Source organism: Sorex fumeus, unplaced genomic scaffold (assembly GCF_029834395.1).
Source record: "Sorex fumeus unplaced genomic scaffold, SorFum_2.1 ptg000044l, whole genome shotgun sequence".
NCBI lineage: Eukaryota > Metazoa > Chordata > Mammalia > Eulipotyphla > Soricidae > Sorex > Sorex fumeus.
This window is the reverse complement of record NW_026606101.1, coordinates 8,207,930-8,234,405: the sequence shown is the minus strand read 5'-3', so window position 1 is coordinate 8,234,405 and position 26,476 is coordinate 8,207,930. Positions and strand designations below refer to the sequence as shown.

General features: G+C 49.6%; 1 protein-coding gene across 1 annotated transcript; it reads left to right on the top strand.

Moving 5' to 3' along the window:
• LOC130030500 (lipopolysaccharide-binding protein-like) lies at positions 1-26,190 on the top strand. Its single transcript, XM_056121813.1, has 15 exons — positions 1-150; positions 1,573-1,675; positions 2,642-2,770; positions 4,880-5,035; positions 5,924-5,987; positions 8,908-8,971; positions 13,056-13,147; positions 14,210-14,386; positions 15,563-15,622; positions 16,641-16,808; positions 18,301-18,368; positions 18,913-18,955; positions 21,600-21,663; positions 22,250-22,326; positions 25,563-26,190. Exons 1-15 carry the CDS (start codon positions 45-47, stop codon positions 25,605-25,607), a joined length of 1,416 nt encoding a protein of 471 aa, XP_055977788.1. The 5' UTR covers positions 1-44; the 3' UTR covers positions 25,608-26,190.
• The last annotated feature ends 286 nt before the right edge of the window (positions 26,191-26,476 follow it).

The window sequence follows — 26,476 nt, the reverse complement described above, 5'->3', positions numbered from 1 at the left end:
TGGCCTCCTTGGGTTCCAGAGCTGACGTCCCCGCTGGGAGCAGGATGGAGGCCTCTCTGCTCCTGGCATTGGTGCTCATGGCCACTCCATGCGTGCTGGGTGCCAGCCCCGGCCTGGCTGCCAGGATTACCAACCAGGGCCTGGAGTACGGTGAGGAGCTGCAGCCTTGGCTGGGCTCAGCCCACCTGGCACGGCCTGTTTGAGGGGTGCCGGGCAGCACAGCCAGCTGTCTCCCTCCTGGGGGGTCGGGAGGGGGTGTGGGCAAGGACTGACTCAAACCCTGTGACCCGGGGCCTTGCCTGGCCGAGCTGGGTCTCCCACTAGCCAGCTGACTTCAGGTGCATGTTAGGGACTTGGGGGGGGGGGGTTGATTCCAGGAACTCCTTCCTCCAGGAGCGGGGGCGGGGGGAGTCAGGAAAGAGAGCTAGCAAAGGAGCATTGTTAAACCAGCTACCTGTTCAGTATCTGGAATATTCCGCAGGAACATTTTTTAGTCGTTTGAAATCACAAGCCTAAAATTCAAAGTCAGATGGAGGTCACCTGCAGGGACAGGTGGGGACAGAGAGGGGCATGGGGGGGGCACAGGGGTGCGGGGGCAGGTGGGGACGGGGAAAGGGGCCGCACGCAGGGGCCGCTGGGATGCTAAGAATCTGCTGTTACCTGGTGGTGCTTCCATGGGGGAAATGTGGTTTAAAATGCAAAATTAGGGGAGTCAGAGAGATAGTACAACAGTTAAAGCCCTTGCCTCACACGTGGCCAAGTCCAGTTCCATCCCCGGCATCCCATAGGGTCTCCTGAGCACCACCAGGAATGATCCCTGAGCACAGAGCTAGGAGTAAACCCTGAGCACTTGCTGGTGTGGCTGAAGGGAAAGACAGACTTTGGGTCCGGGGGCTGGCTGGGCAGATGGCAGCACATGCTGACACGGTTCATCCTGCTGCACTGAATCAGACAACACTCTCCCTTTCTTCCTCCGCGCCGTGTGACCGAGCCGTGCAGAGTTAGCTAAGCGATGTTCTCAAGTTGCAGATTCTGGTCCTTCCCATAGTTCGCGGAGTCTAAGCCGGCTGGGGAGCTCGGGGCACCTACCCAAGTGCCCGCTGACTTGGCAAGCACCAAGCAAGTAGCACCAGGCTATCTGTCCACCTGTTTCCTCCTGTCCTTCTGCCCCACCTCTCTCGGCAAGCAGAACCTCCTCCGTCACTGTCCAATGTGTGGAGAGAGGGAGCAGGCACTGTGGGTTTGCTCCAGGTCACCGGCTAGAGAGATGACCTCGCCAGGATCCTGTCCCTCAAAAGCAGGAAAGAGGACCCACCGCAACCCCCCCGCCGCACCCCTCTCTGGGAAGGCGTGCTGCCTCCTCACCCCTTCCTGGGTGGAACGAGCCCACCCTGGGCAGGCGGCTGCTCCCCTCACACAGAAGGTGCAGAGCCTATAGCTGTGGCTGGCCAGAGCAAAGGGACAGCCTGTCCCCCAGGGCTGGGGTGCTGAGGGAGGGTGCAGAAGGGGGAGAGAGAGACCAGTGTGGGGTGGGGGTGGGAGGTACTGACTCCCTGCTCTTGGCTGTCGCAGTGGCGGCGAAGGGCCTAGAGGCTCTGCAGAAAGAGCTGTACACAATCACGCTGCCCGACTTCACTGGGGACTTCTTGAAGAAAGGACACTATGAATTCCACAGGTGGGTGCCCTTCTGCCAGGGCGGGAGAGGGATCCATGTGGGGGAGGGGGGTCTCCGGAGTGGGAAGGAGGGCGGGGGAGGAATCCCGGGAGCATCTCTCCTCTGTCCAAAGGGAGGGAGCCACAGCGCCACGGAGCACAGAACAGGTCTAACCGAGCAGAGAGAGCCGAGTGCCCGCCATGGTCACACATGCAGGGGGCAAGGGGTTGGGGGAGGACCCCTGGGCGCAGCAATCACCAGGCTCGATCCTCAGAGGTCAGTGGAAGCTTCAAGGGGGACTGGACACCTCCCCGGTTCAAGCAGAACATAGGAATCCAGATGGACGCACCCTGTGACCGGAGGAGGCTCAGTATCCCCATTTGCTAAGGGTGTGTGACACACTTCCCTCCTGGGGGGATCAGACAGGCTCTGGCCTGGCTGCGGGATGTGGTCTCAAAGGCGAGACCCCCCCCCCCAATAGAGTAGCCCGACTGTTAAGGCTGAGGTTTAGGCATCGGGGAAGTCCGGCGGCCATCCCGGAGGGGGCGGCCCCTGATCAGAGTCTTCAGAGGATCCTTCGTTGCGGCCCTCAGAGGGACAGGCAATGGGCGCGGGAATCCCCCTCATCCTCACCCAATGATTGCTTCATTCCTTCCCTCTCTTGTTCGGGCCCCAGCAAACATTTATTGAGTAACCAGCTTGTTAGAAGTTGGCTCTTGACCCATCTTTGCCCAGGAGGTGGCCCCACGGTCTGTGTCCCCAGGGCTGGAACCCAGAGGGGTGTGTCTCTGGCTCTACTCCAGGTGACCCTCATCCCTCACAGTCCTGCGAGCTTCTATCCTCTGTCCAAAGGGACCAAAAATTAGCGCCGAACAGAGCAGAGAGATCAGAGCACTCAGCTGTGGCCACTGGCGGGGATGGCCAAGAGCTGGCGTAGAGCAGACTGTGCTGGCCCCTGGTGACCTGTCGTTGCGTCTCTGTCCCCAGCCTGAGTGTCCAGAGCTGTGAGCTGCGCCACTCTGCCCTCACACCCCTCCCCGGCCAGGGTCTGAGCGTGTCCATCTCCGACTCCTTCTTCAGCGTCCAGGGCAAGTGGAAGATACGCTTGACTTTCGTGTAAGTGGACACTGTCCCACACTGTGGCCTCGCCCATGGCCTCTGTCCCATCTTCCCAGGGCTCACCAGCATGGCCGCAAGGTGGGCAGAAGGACTCAAAGCCCCGAGGGGAGGGCAGGGTCCGAGTCCTGGCTCTGGACCATCTCTTGCCTGATGGGCAGCGGGTGGGGGCGGGGAGACCACAGTGCACCTTCCCGTGAGGCGTCCCTAGCCCAGATGCCAAGGCCAGGTCCATCCGGGAAACCCCTGGGAAGGCGAGGGTGAGGGGGATGGGAGGGTAGGCACAGGCATGGCAGAGAGGATGAGGTGCCCTGACAACATCTCAAAGCCTGGCACTGCCAGGAGTGGCCCCTGAACCCCTCTGGGTGTGGCCCCAGAGCCAACCCGCCCCATCCCCCCCGAAGACAAAGGTCTGTTCAGAAAAACTTCGGACAACCCAGGAGCATTAATAACTGGACCCAGAATTTCTTGCTGGTCTTTCATTTGGGGGTGGGGACTCCCCAACAGTTCTCTGGGGTCCAGAGGCCATCGCTAGATATTCTGGGTCCAGCTGTGAGGGCCTCATGGTTCTTGATCCAATGACATGAGACCACGGTGTGGGGGATGCGGGGGACCTCTACACACAGACCATGGCAGAGCACACGTGGGCTGAGCACATGTGTCGCCCGCATCTCCCCTCTTGAGATGTGGACTTTCATGCTTTTGTGTCTAATGCTGGGATGTGTGTAGTGTTCTCTCTCTCTCTCTCTTTCTCTCTCTCTCTCTCTCTCTCTCTCTCTCTCTCTCTCTCTCTCTCTCTCTCCCCCCTACACACCTTCAAAAAAACCTCCAAATAAAATCTGTTTTACTTCACTGCTTGTCTACTCCTGAAAGTCTTTTCTGTGAGGTGAGACAAGAACCCAGTAACCCTGCGTCCTGGGTGGCAGAGGCGGATTGGGAGAAAGTGACCGTCTTTCTCCTCCCTACTTCATATAAGTCACCCGTGGGGCCCACCAACATCAGTTTGACAACCACAAACTTTCTCCACATACTATCGTCTTTTTTTTTTTTTTATGGAGGGGAGCTTTTTGAGTCACACCTGGGAATGCTCAGGGCTTACTCCTGGCTCTGGACTCAGGAGTCACTCCTGGCAGTGCTCAGGGAACCATATTGGATGCCGGGGATCCAACACAGCTCGGCTGTGTACAAGACAAATGCTCTACTGCTGTGCTACTGCTCTGGCCCCCAGTCTCTCTTCCCTCTCTTCCATTCTTTCTTCTTTTCTTCCTTTTTTCTTTCTCTCCTTCTTTGCTTTCTTTCCTTCTTTCACTCCCTCTCTCCCTCTTTCCTTTCTTCTCTCTTCTTCCTCCCTCCTTTCTTCCATTCTATTCCTTCCTTCCTTCCTTCCTTCCTTCCTGCCTTCCTTCCTTCCTTCCTTCCTTCTCTCCTTCCCTCCCTCCTTCCCTTCCTCCCTCTCTCTCTTTCTCTCTCCCTTCCTTCCTTCCTTCCTTCCTTCCTTCCTTCCTTCCTTCTTTTCTTCCTTCCTTTCTTCCTTCCTTCCTTTCTTCCCTCCCTCCCTCCCTCCCTCCCTCCCTCCCTCCCTCATTCATCTCTCCTTCCCTCCCTTCCTCCCTCCCTCCCTCCCTCATTCGTCCCTCCCTCTCTCTTTCCCTTCCTTCTTTCCTTCCTTCCTTCCTTCCTTCCTTCCTTCCTTCCTTCCTTCCTTCTTTCTTTCTTTCTTTCTTTCTTTCTCACTCCCAGTGCTGCTCAGGGCTTAATCCCAGCTCTGTACTAATCCTAATCCTGATCACTCCTAGCAGGACATGGGGAACCATATGCAGTGCTGGGAATCAAACCCTTGTACAGTGTCAGGGAGCAGAGCCTCGTGCAAAGCAAGTGCCCGCCCACTGTACTATCTCCCCGGCCCTTTTCTTCATCTTTTATGTTCTTATATGTCATACGCCTTTGCTTTATTATGAACCTTGATGCCCTTCTTAGAACTCAGTTTTGGGCTCGACTCTAGTCATTTTTTCTGGAAAGAATTGAAGAATATTTCCCTCCACCTGCGTCCCCCACCCAGCAGGGCAGGTCCTGGTCTGGGACTCACGTCGTTCTTCTCATCTCCTCCAGGAAAGCTCAGGGCTCCTTCGAGCTCCAGGCCAATGGCATCAGCATTTCCTTCACCCTCCTCCTGGGCAGGGACCCCTCCGGGAGGCCCACGGTCTCTGCCACCACCTGCAGCAGCCACATCCGCGATGTGGACGTGGACATGCCAGGGAGCCTACGGTAGGTCACCCTGGGTCGGGACTCAGGCCAGCCTGTCTCCTGGCCACCGCTCCTGCCCCAGGCCTCAATAAGCATGGGCTCCTGGTGGAACGTGACCCTGTCACAGACACGTGAGGGCAGGTTTCTGGGGGACCTGTTGAGATGAGCCTGGGGCCATTCTACCAAAAACCGGACTTCGGGCCAGAGAGTTTGACAAACAAGGTATATGGCTGACCTGGGGTCCACCATCCCATGTGGTCCCCACATACCTTCAGGTGTGATCCCTGAGCGCAGTCAGGAGCGAAGCCCTCGCACTGCCATATGTGACCCCCAAACCAAGAAACAAAAAGCCCAAACAAAAAGCAGACTTCAAAGCAGCCCATCAGACAATAAAACCAAAGAACCCAAAGGCTGGGGGCCAGATGAGAACAGGGTAGGAATATCTGAGACTTTGGACTGGTCTCGGAAGTTCCTTCCTCAGAAAAACTTGGGCTCAGTTCAATCAGCTTAATCAATGGCTGAATAAACAGCAGTACCGGGGCTGGAGCGATAGCACAGTGGGTAGGGTGTTTGCCTTGCATGCAGTCAACCTGGGTTCGATTCCCAGCATCCCCAAGCACTGCCAGGAGTAATTCCTGATTGCGTGAGCCAGGATTAAACCCTGTGCAAGCAAAATAAATAAATAAATAAAACTAAAATAAATAAATAAATAGCAGTACTCCTACATTTAAAAAAAATTGGGGCTCTAAAACCCTCCCCCAAACATATCCACCTTAATGGTGGGCTGCTCTGAACGGTGAATGTTCTGGGAACTGGCACTAGAAGAGTGACATAGCAGGGCCCCAGGACACGGGTCTGGCCAAGGTCGGGCAGCCTCCTCAGCCTGGCGGTTCTCTCGGCCCTTTCCAGGTGGATGCTGGGCGTCTTCCACGACTACATCGAGTCCAAGTTCCGAAGAGAGACAGAGAGCAAGGTAAACAACCCCGGCCTCTCCGCTGCATTTGCCCTCCTGGTCAGCCAGAGCAGTGCTCACACTGACCTCTGGCCCAGCTGGGCTGTGGGGACTGACCCAGATCCACCTGGACTCAAAGCCCAGGGAGGTCAAACCTTTCGTTCAAGGTCACAGAGACGGCGTGTGGCAACATGTAGGTCTCTGAGCTCTGAGTCTGTCCAGGTAGGCTGGTTCCATGCTTGGCCCAGGGCGAGGGGAGCTGTGTCCCACCCGGAAATGATGTGAGAACTCAAAAGTTGTTGGTTTTTTGGTTTGGTTTGGTTTTGAGGCACTGTGATTTATACTACTGTCATGCTAGATCTCCATGTGTTCTAACACCCACCCACCACCAGTGTCCACCTCCTTCCACCAGTGTCCCCTGACCCCCTTGGTAAACTCAGTTTGCAGACCCTCACCTGTAGCCAGTTGTTATGCTTTTGCTATCTTTCTTTCTTTCTTTCTTTCTTTCTTTCTTTCTTTCTTTCTTTCCTTTTTTTTCTTTTTGGGTCACACCCGGTGATGCACAGGGGTTACTCCTGGCTCTGAACTCAGGAATTACTCCTGGCGGTGCTCAGGGGACCATAGGGGATGCTGGGAATTGAACCCGGGTCGGCCGCGTGCAAGGCAAACGCCCTCCCCGCTGTGCTATCACTCCAGCCCAGCTATGTTTCTTTATGTTCCACAGATGAGACCACTCGTTACTTGTTCCCCTCCTGCTGACTGAGACCTGGGACCCTCTGGTTCCATTCATGTAGCAGCCACTTCCTCTTTGAGTTTATTGAATCACCGTGAGATACAAAGTTAGAAAGTTGTTCATGATTGAGTGGCAGTCATACAGCGTCCGAGCACCTGTCCCTTCACCGGTATCCACTAACCTCCGCCAATCGCCCAGTTTCCCTCCCAACCCCCAGCCTGCCTCTGTGGCAAACACTTGACTTCTTTCTTTTTCCCTTTTGGGCACTGTGACTTGCAGTACTGTGTCTGAAAGGGCACCATGCACATCATGTTACCTCCTTGCAGCACCCACTTGTGATCCAGAGTGATCACTTCCCCCTATCATTGTCATAATGGTCCGTTCTCTGTCCTAACTGCCCTCCCCACATTGTGGCAGGATTCCTGCTAAGGACCGATTCTCCTGCCCTTTGTTTTCAATGACTTTGGGTACTATTCTCCTACTGTGTTTCTTTATATCCTGCAAATGATCGTACTATGTCTGTCCCCTTCTCCCACCGTCTCATTTTACTCAACGTGATACTCTCCATGTCTATCCGTGTACCAGCAAATTTCATGACTTGTTTTAGGATTCTGGGCTAAAACAAAAAGGCTTTGTGTTAACTTTTGGTTTTCCCAACATGATTCCATTTCTGGAGTAGTGTCTGTAGCCGTGACTGTACTTGGGAAGGAGGAATGTAATGAAGGAGGACAGAAACACACACACACACACACACACACACACACACACACACACACACACACACTCACATCCTGATTGACTTTGAGTGCCCCCTGGTGATGTAATCAGAAATAGCAGGAAGCCAGCACTAGAGGCCAGATAATCTTTCTGTTCCTTTTTTTGCTGGGATTGAAACCCTGCACCTTACATGTTCCCCAGAGCCCACCCAGGAGTGATTGGGCTGAGCACAATTCCTAACTTTGCACTCAGGAATCACTCATGGCGGTACTCAGGGGACCATATGGAATCCTGGGAATCGAACCTAGGTTGGCTGCATGCAAGGCAAACGCCCTACCTGCTGTGCTATCACTCCAGCCCCTCTGCCTGTTCTATTTTTAGCTTGTCCTTAGAATGAAAGCTCCTCAACAGAGCCTTCTGTAACCCCTGGAGGCTAAGACCCTCGATCCCATGCTCCAGAGGATCCCCCCATCCCCATCTTCCGTGGGCACGTGGGTCTGTCAGCAACACAGATGGTAACTGGTTTATCAAACCTCTGTTGAAAATGAGAATTCAACACACACACACACACACACACACACACACACACACACACTCAAAGACAACACTGACATAGCAATTCCATGTTTTCAGAGGCAGCAAATGTGAATTTTTGTGTCATCTCTTGACCAAGGGTCCAAAAATGGTCTGGGGTCGGTGCCACACTCTCTCGGGCATGAAACACGGAGATGCTGCAAATCCCAGCTCAGCCCTCTGTAACCTCAGTGAAGATGTAGATACATTTGCAAAGCCATCCCAGGCCAGCATCCTGCCGGATGCGTGATTTCTTCCTCCTAAGCTATTCTTGTCCACACCAAAATGAACAGCCTTAGGCTTCAAGTAACTCGCCCTTCCAAAGCACTTACATGCTCATGGAAGCAATTCTTTTTTCAGTCATATCTCAGTGGTTTACCCAGTAAATAGCCAGGGTGATCACAATAACAAATAGAGCAAGCCAGCTTGAACGGACACATTTCCTTTTCATGAGAAGCAGATGTGACTTCCGTGTGCGGCCCAAATTGTGTGGCTGCTGAATGCATCAATGGTGCTGTGATTTGTGTGGTTTTAAGTGCTGCTCTCCTGGGGGTGGGGTTGGGGAAGTGTCTCACATGGGGGGAGGCGTGTGTCATAGCACTGAGCTCTCTCTCCAGCCCCCTTGTGCTGCTTTTCACCTCTCAACTCTGGAGACCGAGACCAGGACCTCCCCAGAGCAAAGTCTCCCAGGATGGAGGTGGAGGATAAGCCTCCAGCAGGCCCCTTTACCCAGCCCCTCTCAAGTGGCCCCTGAGAGCCACTTTTAGAGGACCCCAGTTTTTGTCCTTTGTTTTCTTAGCATGGGCATGAGAGAAGCCCTCACCAGTGTCTGCTCATGATTTCAATGAAATCACTGGCAGCCTCGTGCCAGCCCAGAGCCGGGAATTCACTTGGCCTCTGTCTCCTGTCATTTTCCAGATTTGCGAAATGGTCCAGAACTCAGTGACCTCTGATCTACAGCCATATCTCCAAACTCTGCCAGGTAGGACACCCCTTCCACTCCCGAATAGTTTGTTTCTCGTAATTTCTGTGAGGACATGCATTCTGTGTGAAATATTGAGCAGGACAGAGTGCCAGTGAAAAATAGGAGGTTCTCTTTTTGCCTCTAGTTTTCTTTCAAGGTAGGGTGTTTGCTTTCATAGGCTCTGTTGCACCTCCAAAGATAGAGGTAAGAATTCACATCTGTCGTCCTTTTAATGTAGTGCGTCGTTGTGAAAAAAATGTAAATCTGCAGAGAATGAACATGTTTTTTTGTACGTTGTACACTTGACATCTTTCCAAATCAGCGCACTTTTTTCCAAAGCTTAAAATGTTGAAAAATTTCCCAGTTTTACTGAGACCTAGGATCACATATAGCATTGAGTAAGTTAAAGGTGTTAACTATGTTGATTTGATGCGCTTATATGTTACTCCTTATGTGATTACTATTGCGGTATTATCAAATTCCTCTACCCATCTTTTAATTGCTTTTTGTGACTAGAACATTTACGATCTGTTCATCCAAGTCCATAAAACAGTGTCGATGCTGTTTACAATTTTGCGTATGAGATCCTCAGAGTTATCCTTCATCTAACTGGAAGTTCGTATGCTTTCACCATCCTTGTTACATTTGTCAGGATTTTCTCCTTTCTCATAGCTGGATATTTCACTTCACATATTTCAGTCTTCTCCTTTCATCGGTTGACTCACAATTCTGGTGTTTTCCTATCTTGGCTATTGTGAATAATGCTTCAGTGCTCTTGAGATACAGCTCTTCGATATCCTGTTTTAACTTCCTCTAGATGCATACCCAGAAGTGGGATTGCTGTATCACAGGGTAGCTCTATTTTTAGTTTTTTGATGAACTTCCTACTATTTTCCCATGGTAGCTGCAATCCACCAATTTACAAACCCCTCCCCCTGCAGCAGTGCGCAAGCCCTTTTTTTTTTTCTCTCTGCATCTTCAATGACATTTTCCTGGGTCTTTAGTATTTCATATAGACATCTAGTAGGTGTGTGACGATATCTCACTGTAGCTTAGTTTGATATTTCCCTGATGGTTAGTAATGCAAAGTGTCTTTTCCTCTCCCTTTTGGCTATCGCTATGTCTTCCTTAGGAAAATGTCTCTTCTGATCATTTATTTAGTGAGAAGGCCAGCTTTTTTGGTCATAGTCTATTTATTTTATTCAAATGATGTGCCACATTTATTGACTTACATATGTTTGAACCATCCTTGCATTCCATGGATAAATCCCACTTGATCATGGAATATGATTGGGGAGGGTTCTTTGTGGGGGAAAGCCACACCTGGCAGAGCTCAGGGCTTATTTCTGGATCTATGCTCAGGAATCACTCTGAAAGGTGCTCAAGAGACCATATGGGGTACTGGAATTGATCCTGGGTTAGTTGCATGCAGGGCAAACACCACACCCACTATACTATCATTCCGGCCCTAGAATATGATCTTTTAAATGTCTCTTTGAATTGTGTGTGCTGGGAGTTGATTAAGATTTTTCATCTTTTCTTATGGAGAGTATTGGTCTGTCACTTTTCTTTCACCTGGTATCAGACTAGCTTTGGTGTCTGGGCAATGCTATCAGGTAATGCCAATATTATAAGATAATTTGGCAGTATTCCTTTCATTTCGGTGTTTTGAAGAGTTTGAAAAGAATTTGGCATCAATTCTCCTGAAAATGTTAGTGAAACCATTTGATTCTGGGCTTTCCTTTATTGGGAATTTTTTTTTATTAATGCTTCAGTTTCCTTACTTTTTATTGCTTTGTTCATAGTCTCTATTCTTGATTCGGTATTGGTAAATCATGTTTTTCTAGAAATAGTAAATTTTTCCTAGGTTCTCCAGTTTCTTGGCATAGCAGTCACTTTTGATCCTGTGTATTTCTGTGGTATCAGTTGGAATCTCTCCTTTTTGGTTTCTGGTTTTACTTGTGTCTTCTCTCTTCTTTCCTTAGTCTAGCTAAATTTTTCTCAGTTTTGCTTATTTTTCAAAAGCTCCATTTTGTTGATCTTTGTTTTTCTGTTCTCTATTTCATTTGTCTCTGCTCTGATCTTTACTTCCTTCCTTCTACAAATTTTGGGCTTAGTTCTTCCTTTTTTTCAGTTTTTTGAAGAATAATGTAGTTTGCTTATTTTAGAGATCTTATCTTTACCTTAATAAAATTATTTATCCCCTTCAACTTTCATATTAGAGTAACTTTTTTGCAATATCCCTTCACTTCAGCTCTTTCGTATTTTCATTTGTCTTGGAATGTGTTGGGAGGAGGGCCATAGTTCCCTTTTGATTTTTCAAACCTATTTGTTGTCAGGGATGTATAAATTTTCACGTATTTGCAAAATTTTCAGCTTCCTTCTCGATGTTGAGCTTTAGTTTCATACCACTTGGTCAGAAAAGATACGTGACATGATTCCACTCTTCTCGAATTCACTAAAACTTATTTTTTGTGTTCTGGAGAATATTCTGTCAGTGCTCTCACATTGTCCTTATTCTCATAAAAATTTTAATTGAAGCTTCCATATAGAGAAAATTACCCAAATCCTCAGGGTACAGATGAAATAGGTTCACAAACTGAGCCATGCTGGTACCAGATCCTAAATCAGAACCCAGAACGCCAGTGGTCTTTCCAGCCTCCTCTGTGCCTTCATCTGCCAATCATTCCCCAACTTCTACCAGCAAACATTAGTTCTGTACTTTGCACATGAATGGAACCACACAGGAGTCAAAGTTTTTTACTGGAAGCAGAAGGATTTCTTCGTTTGACTTGACCATGTAAGGTCGATCCATGGTGCTGTGTGCACGTGGTGCCTGCACCCATCCTCCTTGCTGTGGAGGATCCCTCTGTGGAAGCGTTTTTTTTTTTTTTGAAGTCTCATTATGTCATCTTATTTATAATTGTATTTTATTTTGTGGTTTCAGGCCACACCCAGTGCTGTTTGCTTATGGGCTATTCCTTCTTTTTTCTTTTTTGGGTCACACCCGGCGATGCTCAGGGGTCACTTCTGGCTCATGCACTCAGGAATTACTCCTGGCGGTGCTCGGGGAACCATATGGGATGCTGGAAATTGAAACCGGGTTGGCCGCATGCAAGGCAAATGCCCTACCTACTGTACTATCGCTCCAGCCCCCTGTGGAACCGTTTTTAACTCAGTCTCTAGTGACGGCCGTGTGGGGAGTTTCTGTTCTAGACTTTTACGAGGAATGTCACTGTGGACACACTAGCACATACGGATACATGTCTGTGGCTGACGACCTAAAGCTGAAGGTCTAAAGCATCCCATGAGACACCCCAGGACAGCATCATCAGGTCTTACCAGTTTCCCAAAGTGACTCCATTTTAACGGCTGCAGGGTCTTCTGCCACATGGACTTGTCTCCACTAGTGTCCTTTGCTACTGCCCATAGTGGGCAGGGGACCCTCATAGATCTTCCTCCTCCTCCTTCACACATCTTAGCACGTCATTAGACAATCTGCCAGTGAAGGCCCAGGATCCAGGATGCGCACATAAAGTTGGCAGGGATCGTTCCTGACAAATTGTCAGGCACACTCCTCTGCCTTGGTCCCTGCCCCACTCCCTGTCCCTGCAGGGGAGGTCCTGGCAGGCACAGAGACTCAACAGTGCTTAAGTCACAGAACCCACCTTCCTCCAGGGCTCTGGAGGGGCGTGAGGGCCTGCGGACACACCTCCACCTCTACAGTTATGCCGTAGGTATTCATTGAAGGCTTGTTTCCTTGAAGAACAAGCCTAAGTTAGCATGAATCTCCGGGTCTGAAGGAGCTACCAAACCTGGACTCTGCTCTCCCGTGTGTGTGTGTGTGTGTGTGTGTGTGTGTGTGTGTGTGTGTAAAACCCCCCAGGTCCTCATGTGGAGCATACCTGCCTACCTCCCCCCACCTCATTACCAGTCCAGTGTGATGAGAAGAGCTGTGTTATCTCTTTCTGAATAAATGGCCTCCACAGGGGGCTGAGCTGGGTGGAAACAGAGGGCCAGGGGGCTTGGAAGACAGCTGTGGAGTGAATGTCTCAGGCTGAGCCCTCATCCCTTCTCCATCACCCTGTCCCTAACCCCACAGTCACAGCAGAAGTCGACAGTTTTGCCAGTATCGACTACAGCCTAATGGAGGCGCCTCGGGCCACAGACCGCTCTCTGGATGTGATGTTTAAGGTGAGGGTCCCCCACCGAAACTTCTGGGTGGTAGGTCTGTGTGGCAATTCCTCAATTCCAGCCCCCTTTAGGGCTCCCCCTCTGTCCCTGCTGTCCTCTCTGTCCTTATCTCCCCATGCTTTAAGCTGTTAAGGGCAGGATGAGATGGGGTGACAGGGAAGAGTGTGTCCAGAGATAGAGGTCTCCCCTGGGCAGAGACTCACAACTCTGATCTAGAAATTTCCACTCCCTTTCCTCCCCTCTGATACAGGTGAGGTCAGTCAGAGCTGGCCCTGGGTGGTGTAGAAGACCAGGCTGCTCAGTCCCAAGGCTTCATCTACCAAAGCTTTGGAGGGAAATTTTCATTAAGGGCTATGAATGTGGGACACTTTAACCCAAAGGAAAAAGTCTCCAAAGGTCGTTTCAGGCTGTATAGTTGGTCTGTTGCCTCATATCCGGCTGTTGAAGGACTACCTGGCCAGGCTAAAATGTTCTCTTTCTCTTTACATACAAGTGGTACTACATGGAAAATATCATGCTAAGCGAAATAAGTCAGAAAGAGAGGGACAGACATAGAAAGATTGCATTCATCTGGGGAACATAAAGTAACAAAATAGGAGAGTAACACCCAAGAATGGCCAAGATTAGTACCAGGAGGTTCACTCCATGGCTTGGAGGCCAGTCGCACACACTAAGGGAAAAGGCAGCTCAGATAGAGAAGGGAGCACCAAGTAAAGGGTGTTGGGAGGATCCTCCCAGGATGGGAGATGCATGCTGAAAGTAGACTATAGACGGAACACGATTGCCACTCAATGCCTCTTTTGCAAACCACAGCACCCAAAAGGAGAGAGAACAAAAGAGAATGCCCTGCCACAGAGGTGGGGTAGGAAGGGGGATTGGGGGTAGGAGGGATACTGGGATCACTGGTGGTAGAGAATAGGCACTGGTGGAGGGATGGATACTCGATCATTGTATAACTGAAACCCAAGCACAAAAACTTGTAAGTCTACAACTGTACCTCATGGTGTTTCACTAATAAAAATAAAAATAAAAAATAAAAAAAAGTTATTTTTCTCTCGCCAGGGAGAATTTTTTAACCCTGGTCACCGCAGCCCAGTTCCCTTTCTTGCTCCTGCCATGAGCTTTCCTGAGGAGTACAACCAAATGGTCTACTTCACCATCTCTGATTACGTCTTCAACACCGCCAGCCTGGCGTACTACAAGGCCGGCTACCTGAACTTCACCATCACGGATGACAAGGTATGTCACAGAACAAAGCCAATGACAACGGTGTCTGTTTTTCCTTTTTATCTTTCCTTTCCATCTCCGTCATACTCATGAAATAGTGACTTGTAACTGAGGGGGGAAGATCAAGGCCAGGAAAGAATACAATTAGTGCAATTTCCCTTTTCTCCTTGGCTTCTGAGAAGCCCTGAGTCAAAGCTTTTTCTCCCTTGGAACTGTGCAGCCTGTTGTGACTTTTTGGCCTGTGTTTGGTTTTATCCCCTGCCCCCATTCAGACTGCTTTTCCGGATTCTGACTTCCCCTCACCTTGGTGGATTATGAAGACACTGTGCTCATACGTCGTTTTGACCGACAATTGCTGGGTGTTTCCTTGTAACCAAAATAACTTTATTCATGATGGTTGATGTCATTCATGACTGGGCTGAATCCTGGTAAAGAAGAGAGATCAACGCCCCCTAGCCCTCTACTCTGAAAAGTTCTCTCAGGGCCATACAGTGTCATAAATGCCCAACTTTATGATGGCTCCCTGTGTCCATTTCCAGTCCAATCTCTGGGTTTCAGAAGATGATTTCTTAAGTTTCCTTGTAAGGACAGGGGACCCGGAAAAGTCTCGGGGGAAGAGGGAAGGTACTGAGTCTGACCTGGATGATTCCCTTCGCTCTAATAGTGAGTCAGGGGATCCCGGTGCCGGTTCAGGGTGACTCACTCTGTCCTCTGGATGGTTTGTGACATGTGCATGGGCTCTTCTGTGATCACATTTGCTCCCGGGATGCACTTCTCTCCTCGGGTGCTCACCAAATGTTGGAGAATGTGCTTCATGCACGTCCTGTGGATAGCCCTTCCAGGCACCCAAGAGTGGAGACGGTTTTTATTCTCATTTTATAAAAGAGGACACTGAGGCTCAGAGAGCGACAGGGGCTGGCCTGAGACCAGGCAGCCAAAGGCCCAAGCCTCAAGCCTGGGTGTACGTGCCTGCTGGTCTTACCTGGCAGGCCCTCTAAGTGTTTCTGGAAGTCACCTACAGACCCAGGAGAGCAGCCAGGACCCCGGGACTCGGACACTAGGGCAGATACACAATGGGCGTTTGCAAAGTGACAGTCTCAGGCACTTGACCCCATTTTTGCATCTCTCTTTAAATCTTCTACACCAGCGGGAGCACCTTAAACTTAACTTCACTGTGTCTCTCTGCAGGTTCCTCCAAGCTCAAACGTCAGACTGACCACCCAGTCCTTTCGTGCATTCGCCCCTCGGGTAAGCCTTCCCTTACCAAACTGGGCAGATCAAAATCCCTAACCTGTGGGTAGAAGGAGAGGTGGGGGGGGGTGTTACTTTAGAACCTCTGTGTTCTTCTCAGCTTGGCCAAGACTTTGAAGCTGGTCAGGAGACCACCAGTGAGGGGATGCTGTTGGCATCGGAATACCCTTCCCTTGCCACAAGCACTCAGTGTGTGATCAGGGATACCTGAGAATCCCAAAGAACATCAGCCAGCATGTACCACGGAAGGGACCCTCATCAATAACACTGGTTAGGGAGTGAGGACTAAGAGGCAAACTTCTACAAAGGGACAAATTCCTCAAAAACAGTCAAGAGTATACAAAGGAGGGGGCCAGAGAGATAGTATAGAGATAGTACAGCGGGGAGGGAGTTTGCCTTGCACACAGCTGACCGGGTTGGATCCCTGGCATCCCATATGGTCCCCTGAGCACTGCCAGGAGTAATTCCTGAGTGCAGAGCCAGGAGTAACTCCTGGGCATCGCTGGGTGTGACCCCCCAAAAAGAAGAAAAAAAGAGTGTGCAGAGGGGTGGTGATTTTCCATGTTTCTCTCTCTCTCTCTCTCTCTCTCTCTCTCTCTCTCTCTCTCTCTCTCTCTCATTTTCCATTCCTGGTAGCCCTAAGGCCATTCCTAGTATCCTGGTATTTACTAAGGGGTTGCTCCTGGGTGGGTGGAGATTCAATACGGGTTCCTGCTCTTCTCCCAGCTGTTTGAGCTGTCTCCCCAGCCTGGCTGGGGTCAGGAGATGATTTTAATGGCAAGCCCTTGGAGATCATAAACTGGATCAGTTACAGTTCCCATGCTCAATGGAGCACAACACGACCTTGAATCGGCTGTACAGATGTCTCGGACCTGGAAAGATGGCCAGTTAGAATGCAAGAGGAAATGATGGAGAGCTCTGTGTAAATAAAACCAACTGAGAAGCACGCTTAGCTTTATAGGACTCCCTCCAAGACCTCCTGGAAAACCTCATCATCTCTTCATTCTGGCCCCAGTTAGCCAGGAAGTACCCCAACATGAACTTGGAACTTCAGGGAGCCTTGGCCTCCGCCCCGGTCCTGACCTTCAGTCCTGGAAATCTGTCTTTGGCGCCACAGATAGAGATTGAAGCTTTTGTGCTGCAGCCCAGCTCCGCCAAGGAGCCTGTCTTCCAGATCACTGTGGTGAGACTCAAAATCTCTGCAGATGCGCTCCCCTTTCCTGAATGCCTTTCCCCCAACTCAACTACCTGGCTAGAATTCATATTTCAATTTAAATATTGGTTTGTCTGGGAGGCCTTTCTTTTCTGCTCTCACCCCTGATCTATTCCTTTGTCATGTTTTCTTTTAGCACTCTATATATCTTTATTTATTTCATTTATTTATTTATTTATTTATTTTTTTGTCCCCAGCCAGTGGTGCTCAGGGCATATTCCCAATTCAGCACTCAGGGATCACTCCTGGTGGGCTTGGGGGCCCATATGGGATTCTGAGGATGAACCAAGGTCAGCTGCTTGCAAGGCAAGGACCCTATAGTATCTCTCAACCCTGTATTACTTTATTAATAGTCTTACCAGGACTGAAACTTGGTCCTGAGATAGCTAGAAACAATCCTTCCTTTTGGTAATCTGCTCAAAGCTGAACTGCTCTCAATAAAAATGTTCAAGCTCCAACATTTATTGAGCACCTATAGTGTTTTTTCTGGGATTTCACAGTCTAATCACATCCTTAACTCCCTGAACTATTTGTTTAGAGGAAACAACAGGCCCACACAGTTCTCCTTCCTGTATGTGGCAGTCTCCCTTATTTATTTGTTTGTTTAAATTAAATCACCATGGGGCTGGGAGTGAGTACAGGAGGTAGGGCATTTGCCTTGCATGCGGCCAACCTGGGTTTGATTCCCAGCATCCCATATGGTCCCCTGAGCACCGCCAGGAGTAATTCCTGAGTGCATAAACCAGGAGTAACCCCTATGCATCACCAGGTATGACCCAAAGAGCAAAAAATTAATTAATTAATTAACTAATTAAATCACCATGAGATACACAGTTACAAGGTTGTTCATAATTGGGTTTCAGTCATACAATGTTCCAATACCCATGCCTTCACCAGTATACATTTCCCACCACCGATGTCCCCAGTTTCCCTCCCACTACCCCACCTGCCCGCAGCACCCACCTTCCTCTATGGCAGGCAGTTCCTCACCCCCCTCTCTCTTTCCTTCAAGGCATTATGGTTTGCAATACAGGTATTGACAACTTTACCTACTTCTTTCAGCACTCAGTTCTTGTCCAGAGTGATCGTTTCCAACTATCATTGCCTTACTGGTCATTTCTCTGCCCTAACTGCCCTCCCCCTGCCCTTCCACTTGTGGCAAGTTTCCATCCGTGTCCATGGGTTTTAGTCTCATGCTTATTTTTATATCCCACAGATGTGTGCAATCATCCTATGTCTGTCTCTCCTTCTGACTCATTTCACTCAGCATGATGCTCTCCATGTCCATCCATCCGTTTATAAGCAAATTTCATGACTTTGTTTTTCTTGGGGGCAGCATAATATTCCATTGTGTAGATATGCCAGAGTTACTTTACCCAGTTGTCTGTCCGTGGGCCCTTGGGGTGTGTCAGATTCTCCGCCTCCCTTATTTAGATCCCTTCTTTCCTACTGGTGTTTCTAGGCCACTAATATCTCCGCCATGATGACCTTCAGTAACAACAAGATCACTGGGTTCCTGAAGCCAGGAAAGTAAGTCAGCCTCCCGCCACATGGGAGCGCTCTGCTGGGCTCCCAAACACTAACCAATCCTCTTCTGCTCAGCTTGTTCTTGGTTTCGGTGTGATGAGCTCCTCCTGCGAGTGTTGGGGAAAGAGACACAACTTGGAAAAGAAACTTGAACTTTATTTCGATCTCTCCAGTTCTTTGGCCTCCTCAGTACTGCCCCATCAACCTTTCCATCTAACTCTCATCACTACTTCTGGATTTCTGAAGTATTTTCTAACAGTGCTTTTTGTTTCATTTTTTGTTTTTTGTTTTGTTTTGTTTTTCCAGAAAATAAACTTTAGACATACTGATGATCTGAAATGACAGCTTACTCCTGAGCTCTTTTCTCGACCCTCCTTTCTCTGACACGCTTCCTGAAAAGGCTGTGTCATGCTGACTCCCCAGTCACCTGTGTCACTCCCACCACCACCCCAGAACCCCATTTGCTCTGTGTCTCCTCCTTGCTAGAATGCCACACTTTGCTTGGATGCAGCACCCAGCCATCTGATTCCTCCCCTGTTCCTTATAGAATACAACTGGAGCTGAAAGAATCCAAGGTCGGAGTATTTAATGTAAGTTGCTTTTATTTATGAATAGATTTGGGTATTAATGTTGGCTAGGCCCGACTGTGGCACCTGTAGAAAACAAAATTAAAAGAACTTCTCTCTGACCTTGAAACATACAGACTCTGCCCTCGAGGACAGGAAATAGGACCAAGGAACAGTTATGCCCCTATAAAAGACAATATATGTTAGAGTCTTGTTCTCTGCAGAATTCTCTTAGCTGCAAGGAATAAAAGCCAACACAGAGCTCATTGTACAGACAGGAGGAACATAGGAGCTCACCGAACTGGAAAACAAACATGAAAACCACTAAGACTTCAAGCATCGGTGCATCCAGGGACTTGAATCAGTGCACCGAGAGCCTCTCTCCAGGGCTCGGGAGATGGATGGCTCAAAGGGCTGGAGCATGTATTTAAAATGCAGGAGGCACCCGGCTCAATTCATGTTACTGCAGAGTCCCCAGAGCGTCACCGGGAATAGCCCCCAGCTCTGCGTGTTCTCAGCCATGTGTTGTCCCAAACAAAATATTAAAATTAATTTCATTTTTCTCTTCTCTACCATGCCCTTCACTGTTGATGCTGTTGCAGTGACTGGGATCTCACACCTGCCTGGCTGTGGTGCCAGCTGGCGTGCACACCAGTTTAAGGCTCTGACACGCCTGGCCACTGTGTTCACTGGGGCCACGCCTCCCCCCCCCCATGAGACACTCATGCATTGCTGGTTATGGGGCTTACCGGGGAACACTGTAGTGCTCATACACGTGCTGAGCTTCCTGGCTGGGCTTGCACTTAGTTTTGTTATGGAGCACTCTGGGGTCACTCCCCTTTGTTGCTTACACATGCCTGCTGTGATGTGACCAGAAATCACTGAGACACGGGGGATGGGGGAGTCGCAGGCAACAGAGCTGCCCTGGAGGGTGCTCAGCAGTGCGTGTGGCAGATGCAGGGATCGAACTCATGACCACACCCTTACAAGACAGCCCATCTAAACCATGGAGCGACTTAGCCATGACACGAGTTCCAAGTCTTGCTCTGGGACCCAGGAGTCACTCCTTGCAATACTTCACCAACCGGGCAGGTTGACTCGAGCCAGGGCTGGATGATATAGGGCTGATGGTGCTCAGGACCTTTAGGGCTATGCCTAGTGATGCTCAGGGGGCCACTCAGTGTAAATCGGGGTCACCAACACTGTGCTATCTTCTCAATGCCTCATTTCATTTCATTTAAAATAATATATAAGAAATTCCTGGGCTAGCTCTCATTGGATTCACCTTGGTCACGTATCTTTGTTTGGTTGGTGTTTTTGGTTTGAGGGCCACACCCAGTGATGCTCAGGGCTTACTTCTGGCTCTGTGCTCAGGAATCACTGCTGGCTGGCTCAGGGGACCATATGTGGTGGTTGGGGATCAAACCCAGGTCAACTGCTTGCAAGGCAAGTGCCTACCTGCTGTACCATCTCCCTGTCCTCACATGTCCATTTTTGAACCAATCACAATATCCAGAAATTGGACAAGACTCATCAGTCTTGAAACTCAACCCTGGGTTTCACCGCACACTCTGGGAACCCCAGCTGTGCAGGAGTAAGATGGGAAGGGAGCTTCCCCAGAATGTCCAGCCGTTGTCTTGGGAGACAGAACATGAGCCAAGCATGTGTGAGGCCTCGGGTTCCATCCACAGCACCACAAGGCGTGGCCACTATAAAAACAAAAATGATGCCAGGGAGAGAGCTCAAGGGTCTGAGCCCCCCATGCTCTGCATGCGGGAATCCTAGGTTTCATTCCTGAGCACTGCACAGCTCCCCCAAGCCCTTCTTAGAGTGATTCCCCAAGCACTGAACAGGGATTAGCCCCCAACTGCACCTTAGTATGGTCCAGAAATCAAAAAAGGGAAAAAGACTTGAGAAAACATGTCTATTAGGTTGGGAGGGAGGGGGCATGGGGTCCCAGGGATCGAACCCAGGTCTTTGCCCATGGGTGGAATTTATTCTAGTACTTGAGACAATCCCTGCACCCCACATTTTTGTTCTGACTGAATTTTTTAAAATAAATAACTAATTTATTGGGTTTTTTTGTTTGTTTTTGAGCCAGACCTGGCAGTGCTCAAGGCTTACTCCTGATTCTGCTCAGGGATCACTCCTGATGGTCCTTGGGGACCATCTGTGATACTGGGAATCGAACTTGGGTCAGCCTCACGCAAGGCAAGAGCCCTACCCGCTGTGGTGCTATCTCTCCAGCTTAGACAAATAATCGAAGGGCTTGGAGACATGGCTCAACAACCAAAAAGTCCCTTGCATGCAGGTGACCTGCATTTGATCCCTGGGATGACAAATATACAACACAAAATGGGGGTGGGGGAAGAACAAGTCACTGAGGGAATCCTTCTCACAGAGAAAAAGGCTAATGTCAATAATAAAGCTAAATGAAGCCTTGATGCCCAACTCACCCCCCACAGGAGACAGTGGCTGTGGATTCTTCCCTAGCTCTTTCATCTGTGTCCCTTGAAATAGTTGTTGGGTATCTACCTGTAAACTGCCATTTTCAAGTCTTTGAGAGAAGTACAGACTGTCCTATAGATATTTGCTGTGTGGGGCTTTGGGGTGACATCGAGGGCTCATGTGACCACAGTGGACCCTAAAATCCCCTGTCCTCTGCCAGGTGGACTTTCTGGAGGCGCTGCTCAACTACTACATTCTCAACACTCTCTACCCCAGAGTCAATGGTAAGAATAAGGATGGATTTTCCCAAGTCAGGAAGTAGACGCTGCTCCTTGGCTGAAAGCAAACAACAGAGCTGGGGGGCCAGGGTCCCTCTGTAGACTGTGTGACCTTGGACCAGTCCCTGCACCTCTCAGAGAGCCAGTGGCTTTTCTGTGAGATGAAAGTATCAGAATCAGCCTTGTTTCACTTGCAGACTCTAATGAGGGGTTGGGCCAAGGCAGTTCTTTGAAAAACAAGAATCCTCCCAGATTCCCTGAGGGGCCCAGTCCCTGGACTGGCAGACGATTCGATGTGGAGGGGCCCAGGCAGCCCAGCTTTGAACTCACAATCCCAGCTGTGAATTCCAACAGAAAGCACGAAGACTTTCGCCGTGTGTTTGCAGGGCCCCTTCATCGGCTGCAGTAGAGAGAGGGAAGGGCGGGGCAGAGAGGGTTTTCCATGACCCCAACCCCAAGGGCCTGCTGGCCCATGCCTGCTGCCTCCTCCAGGCAGCGCCAGGCAGAGCCCTGACTCCTGGGCTGGGAATGAAGCTTGGGGTCATTTTTATTTGTTAACAAGTCTCTATCTGTATTGTGCCTCAACCTCCAGAGAAGCTGGCAGAAGGCTTCCTCCTCCCTCTGCTAAACCACATTCAGCTCGATGACCTTGTCCTTCATATCCACAAGGTCAGTGGTTGGGGGGGGGTGCTTGAGGGTTGGGGAGGGGTGGGTGAACTTCCTGGGGCCAGAGGCTCCCTATGGGAGGCTGGGAGTCAGTTCCATCCTGCATCTGACACAACCTGGCCGCAGAGGGATGCTCTGGCACCACCAGATACCATAAAGCCACCCATAAGGGCTTTGGAAGCCACATGCAGCCCATTGCAATACAGCGAAGTCACATTTCCCAACCACAAATGGAGACAAGACAAGATCTTTCTTTTGTGTGTGTGTGTGACACCCAGTAGTGCTCAGGGCTTTATTCCTGACTCTGTACTCAGGGATCATTCCTGACGGGGCTAGGGGACCATATGGGGTACTGGGGATTGAACCCAGGTTGGCTATGTGCAAGGCAAGTGCCCTACCCACTGTGCTATCACTCTGACCCCAAGCCAGCTTAATCTGAGAACCCTATTAGATTTCTCTACAGGTCCAATCCTGAAAGTCCTTTGTTAAGTTCTTTCAGTTTCTTCTAAATTTTGTATTCACGAATCACGACCATCCTGTTATTCGTCAATTGCCTTGAGCAGGCCCCAGTAACGTCTCCTTCATCCTAACCCTGAGATTATATTCAAGGCTCTTTAGGAGAATGAAACCCATCATTGTTATTGGTATTTGGCATATTGGATACGCCACGGGGAGTTTGCCAGACTCTGCCGTGTGAGCAGGCTACATTCGGTAGCCTGCCAGTTTGTCCAAAGTAGGAATGAGATAATAAGATGTTGTAATAAGATGGCGCATTTGCGGCCGCGCGGTTCCGGGAGCTGGTTTTTATAGTCTCTGAGTCTTGGCCATTGATGGGATTACACGGCGCCAGGGGGCCAGTTGGTGGGTGTGACCCCCGCCTACTGGAATTCGGAGGATCTGGGTGGAGGATGCTCAGCTCCGATCCGAGTAGGCTTGGAGATCTCGGCCCCGGGTCCCGCTTGCCTTTGTTCCTCTGCCGGTACCCTCAGGTGTGCGGAGAGTGGTCTCAGCATGGTGGTGGCTGGTCCTGGAGGTCTTCGGCTGCCAGAGCCCTGGTCGGGGCGGGGAGGAAAGCTGAATAATGTATTTATTCAGTGAAATACTATATCACAGTGAAAAATCACAACTACACAAAGTGTTAGAAAATATCTTGTCTTAGAAACTGAATCATCTTAGTTAGAAAATTTAAACTGAAACAGGAAAACTGCCCAGAGGAATAGTACAAATAATGTCATTTCATATTTCTATGTGTACGTGAGTGTGTGACTATAAAGATTATATCCAAAAATGGTGTGGGGTGAACACAAAATTCAAGATCACAATTTCCTGGGGCAGAATAAAGAGACAGAAAAGCATATTGGTGCCTCTCAGCTAGTAATAAGTGTCCAGTCCTCAACTGATGGGGGGTTCAAGGTGCTCATGACATTATTTTCAAAGCCTTCAAAATAAACAAGTTTATAAATCATGAGTTTCCTCCTGCGTTCTAAAATGCCAGAGTTGTATTTATAATACCTATCTAAGCAAGATATTGCTTTTTTATATACAGTTTTGAAATTATTCATCAACTTGTGGCCCTAATATATCCAGAGTTTATGTTTTGGGACTCTCCAGAGAGTCACTCCTTTTCCCCTTGAAGCATTTAAAACATTTTTGGTTGTTTTGGAAAATCTGCATCACCAATGCTCATACCTGTCTTTTCTTTCTTACTTTCTTTCTCTCTTTCTCTTTCTCTCTTTCTCTCTTCCTTCCTCCCTCCCTCCCTCCCTCTCTCTCTCTCTTTCTCCCTTCCTTCTTTCCTTCCTTCCTTCCTTCCTTCCTTCCTTCCTTCCTTCCTTCATTGTTAAATTGAACATCATCTCTTAGGTTTGATGCAGCCTAACACCTGCCCTATGAGAAATCCGGGGCATCCTTTAGATGGGTCACCATTTTCTTGACTACTGAAGTACGACAGGTCAGGTTTTGCATGGAACTTCTTCTATTAAGCATTTTATGGTCCACCCATGCCCACAATTCAGATTTTCTGTGAAGACAGCATCTCTAAGTTGGGATGATTGGGTGGAAGGACTTGTGAGCTTTAAAGGAGATGCTTTTGGTGCCATCATCACCTGTAAATTACAGCTGCTAAAGAATAAAGGGCAGCAGAGTGGGTCAGACGTGTGAAAAACAGGGCCAGAGAGATGGTTGAGCAGGTAGGTTGCTTGCCTTGCACACAACCAACCCAGGTTCAATAACCCACACCACGTACCCTGAGCACCTCTTAGAGTTATCCCTGAGTACAGAACCAGGAATAAACCCTGCACACAGCCAGATCTGACTGAGTAAGTAAATAAATAGAAATATCTAAGAGCTGGAGTGATAGTACAGCCGGTAAGACACTTGCCTTGCATGGATGGAACGCAGCTCCACCCAACACTGTCAGGAAGTCAGGAATGATCCATGAATACAGAAATAAAGTTACAGTGAGTTTCCAAGAACCTCTTGGGCTTTGGTGCACTCTATAAACAAATGAACAAACAAATCAGCCCAAAGTCCCTGAGGCCAGAGATGTCAATACCTACGAAGTGCTGATGTTCCCAAAGACTCACATTATCATTCAGAGCACCAAGTGATGACACTTCCTAAAATTTGCACCAAGTGATGACACTTCCTAAAATTTGCCTGTTTTGTCCTGTGCAAAATGGGGTATGGTCCAACTGATCCGGGCTCTGAGGAGCACAGAGGGCTGCTCTGAAACCGCCTCTCTGAGTCTGGCCCATGGCAAGGGATTGGGGCTCTGTTGCATCTTGTCAAATGCATGAGTGTTTCGAGGTCAAGTCTGTCCGTTTCAATGTCAGGGGCTGAATCGGTGAGGGGCCAAAATCAGACTGTGCCTTGGGTTGGGAATCCCCACCCTCCGGGTGATGAAAACTTAGGAGGGGGAGAAGAGGGAAGCAGAGCAACTCAGATTTTGCTCTCCGTGCCAAGGAGAGAACATTTAGGTGACCCAACGGACGTTTATGAAGCCTGCCAGGAAGCAGCAGCTTGGGAAATGACAGATAAATTGCTACCTTAGAGAAGGTAGTTGGCAAGCGCTGTGTTTTATGGAGACCTTGGGGATGCAGGCAGGCTGGTGATTTATGCGCTGCCCTGGTTTCCGGCAGAGCTTGTGTTTCCGAGACGTGACCCTCCTTTGAAAGCTGAGATGCGCTGCCTTGGGCCAGGGGGGCCTCTTCACCAGCCTGTTCTATCCTGTCTCCTAGGACTTCCTGTCCTTGGGCGCCAATGTCCAGTACTTGAAAGACTGAGGCCGAGGAGGCAGAGCGGCGTTTGGAAGTCACCGTTGGATCAGCAAGTTGCATCTCTAGATGCACCGCCGAGTCCCAGAGGTTTGGGCAGGAAGAAGACAGCTTTGCTCTGTCTTCTGCTCTCTGCCCCTCCCGCCCCTCTTCCAGCTGGCACAAGCACCCCCTCTCTGGCTTGGACTTCATTCTCTCTCTACCCCCACTGGCCTGTAATAGCTATAGTGGGGGGGGGAGACACACCATATGTTCTTATTCCCCTTGGAGCCTGTCACCTAGCAGGCCACTGGCCCTTAGTAGGATAGCACTGTAGCACTGTCCTCCCGTTGTTCATCGATTTGCTCGAGCGGGCACCAGTAACTTCTCCATTGTGAGATTTGTTGTTACTGTTTTTGGCATATCAAATACAATACAGGTAGCTTGCCAGGCTCTACCATGCAGGCGGGGTAGTCTCGGTAGCTTGTGGGGCTCTCCGAGAGGGATGGAGGAATCGAACCCAGGTCAGCTGCGTGCAAGGCAACTGCCCTACCTGCTGTTGCTATTGTTCCACCCTTAGTAGGGTACCAATAAATATTTGTTTCTGGATCAATGAAGGAGTTACCTGGTACCATTCTTTCTGCCTATGGGATCTTTGGGTGGTCAGCCCTATTGGTGGCCTCCAGCACACAGCTCTGACCAGCCTCTCCTTTCTCATGCGTTATCATGGAAATGCATCAGTGAGAAACAAGGAATTCCGCTCCCCATCCAGCCCTGGCCCAGACCTAGGCCTCAAAGGCACTCAGTCTTGGGGCTCAATCTGTTGGGGGTCCCTCCCTCCCTTCTTGCTGACTGCAGACGTGAATCTCCCCCCCTGCTGCTTTATCCCATTGCAACAG

Coding starts and splice junctions, on each gene's coding strand:
- LOC130030500 (XM_056121813.1), top strand. CDS start 45: ATGGAGGCCTCTCTGCTCCTGGCATTGGTGCTCATGGCCACTCCATGC. Junction 2,771..4,879: donor AAGATACGCTTGACTTTCGT/GTAAGTGGACAC, acceptor CATCTCCTCCAG/GAAAGCTCAGGGCTCCTTCG. Junction 14,387..15,562: donor TCACCATCACGGATGACAAG/GTATGTCACAGA, acceptor GTCTCTCTGCAG/GTTCCTCCAAGCTCAAACGT.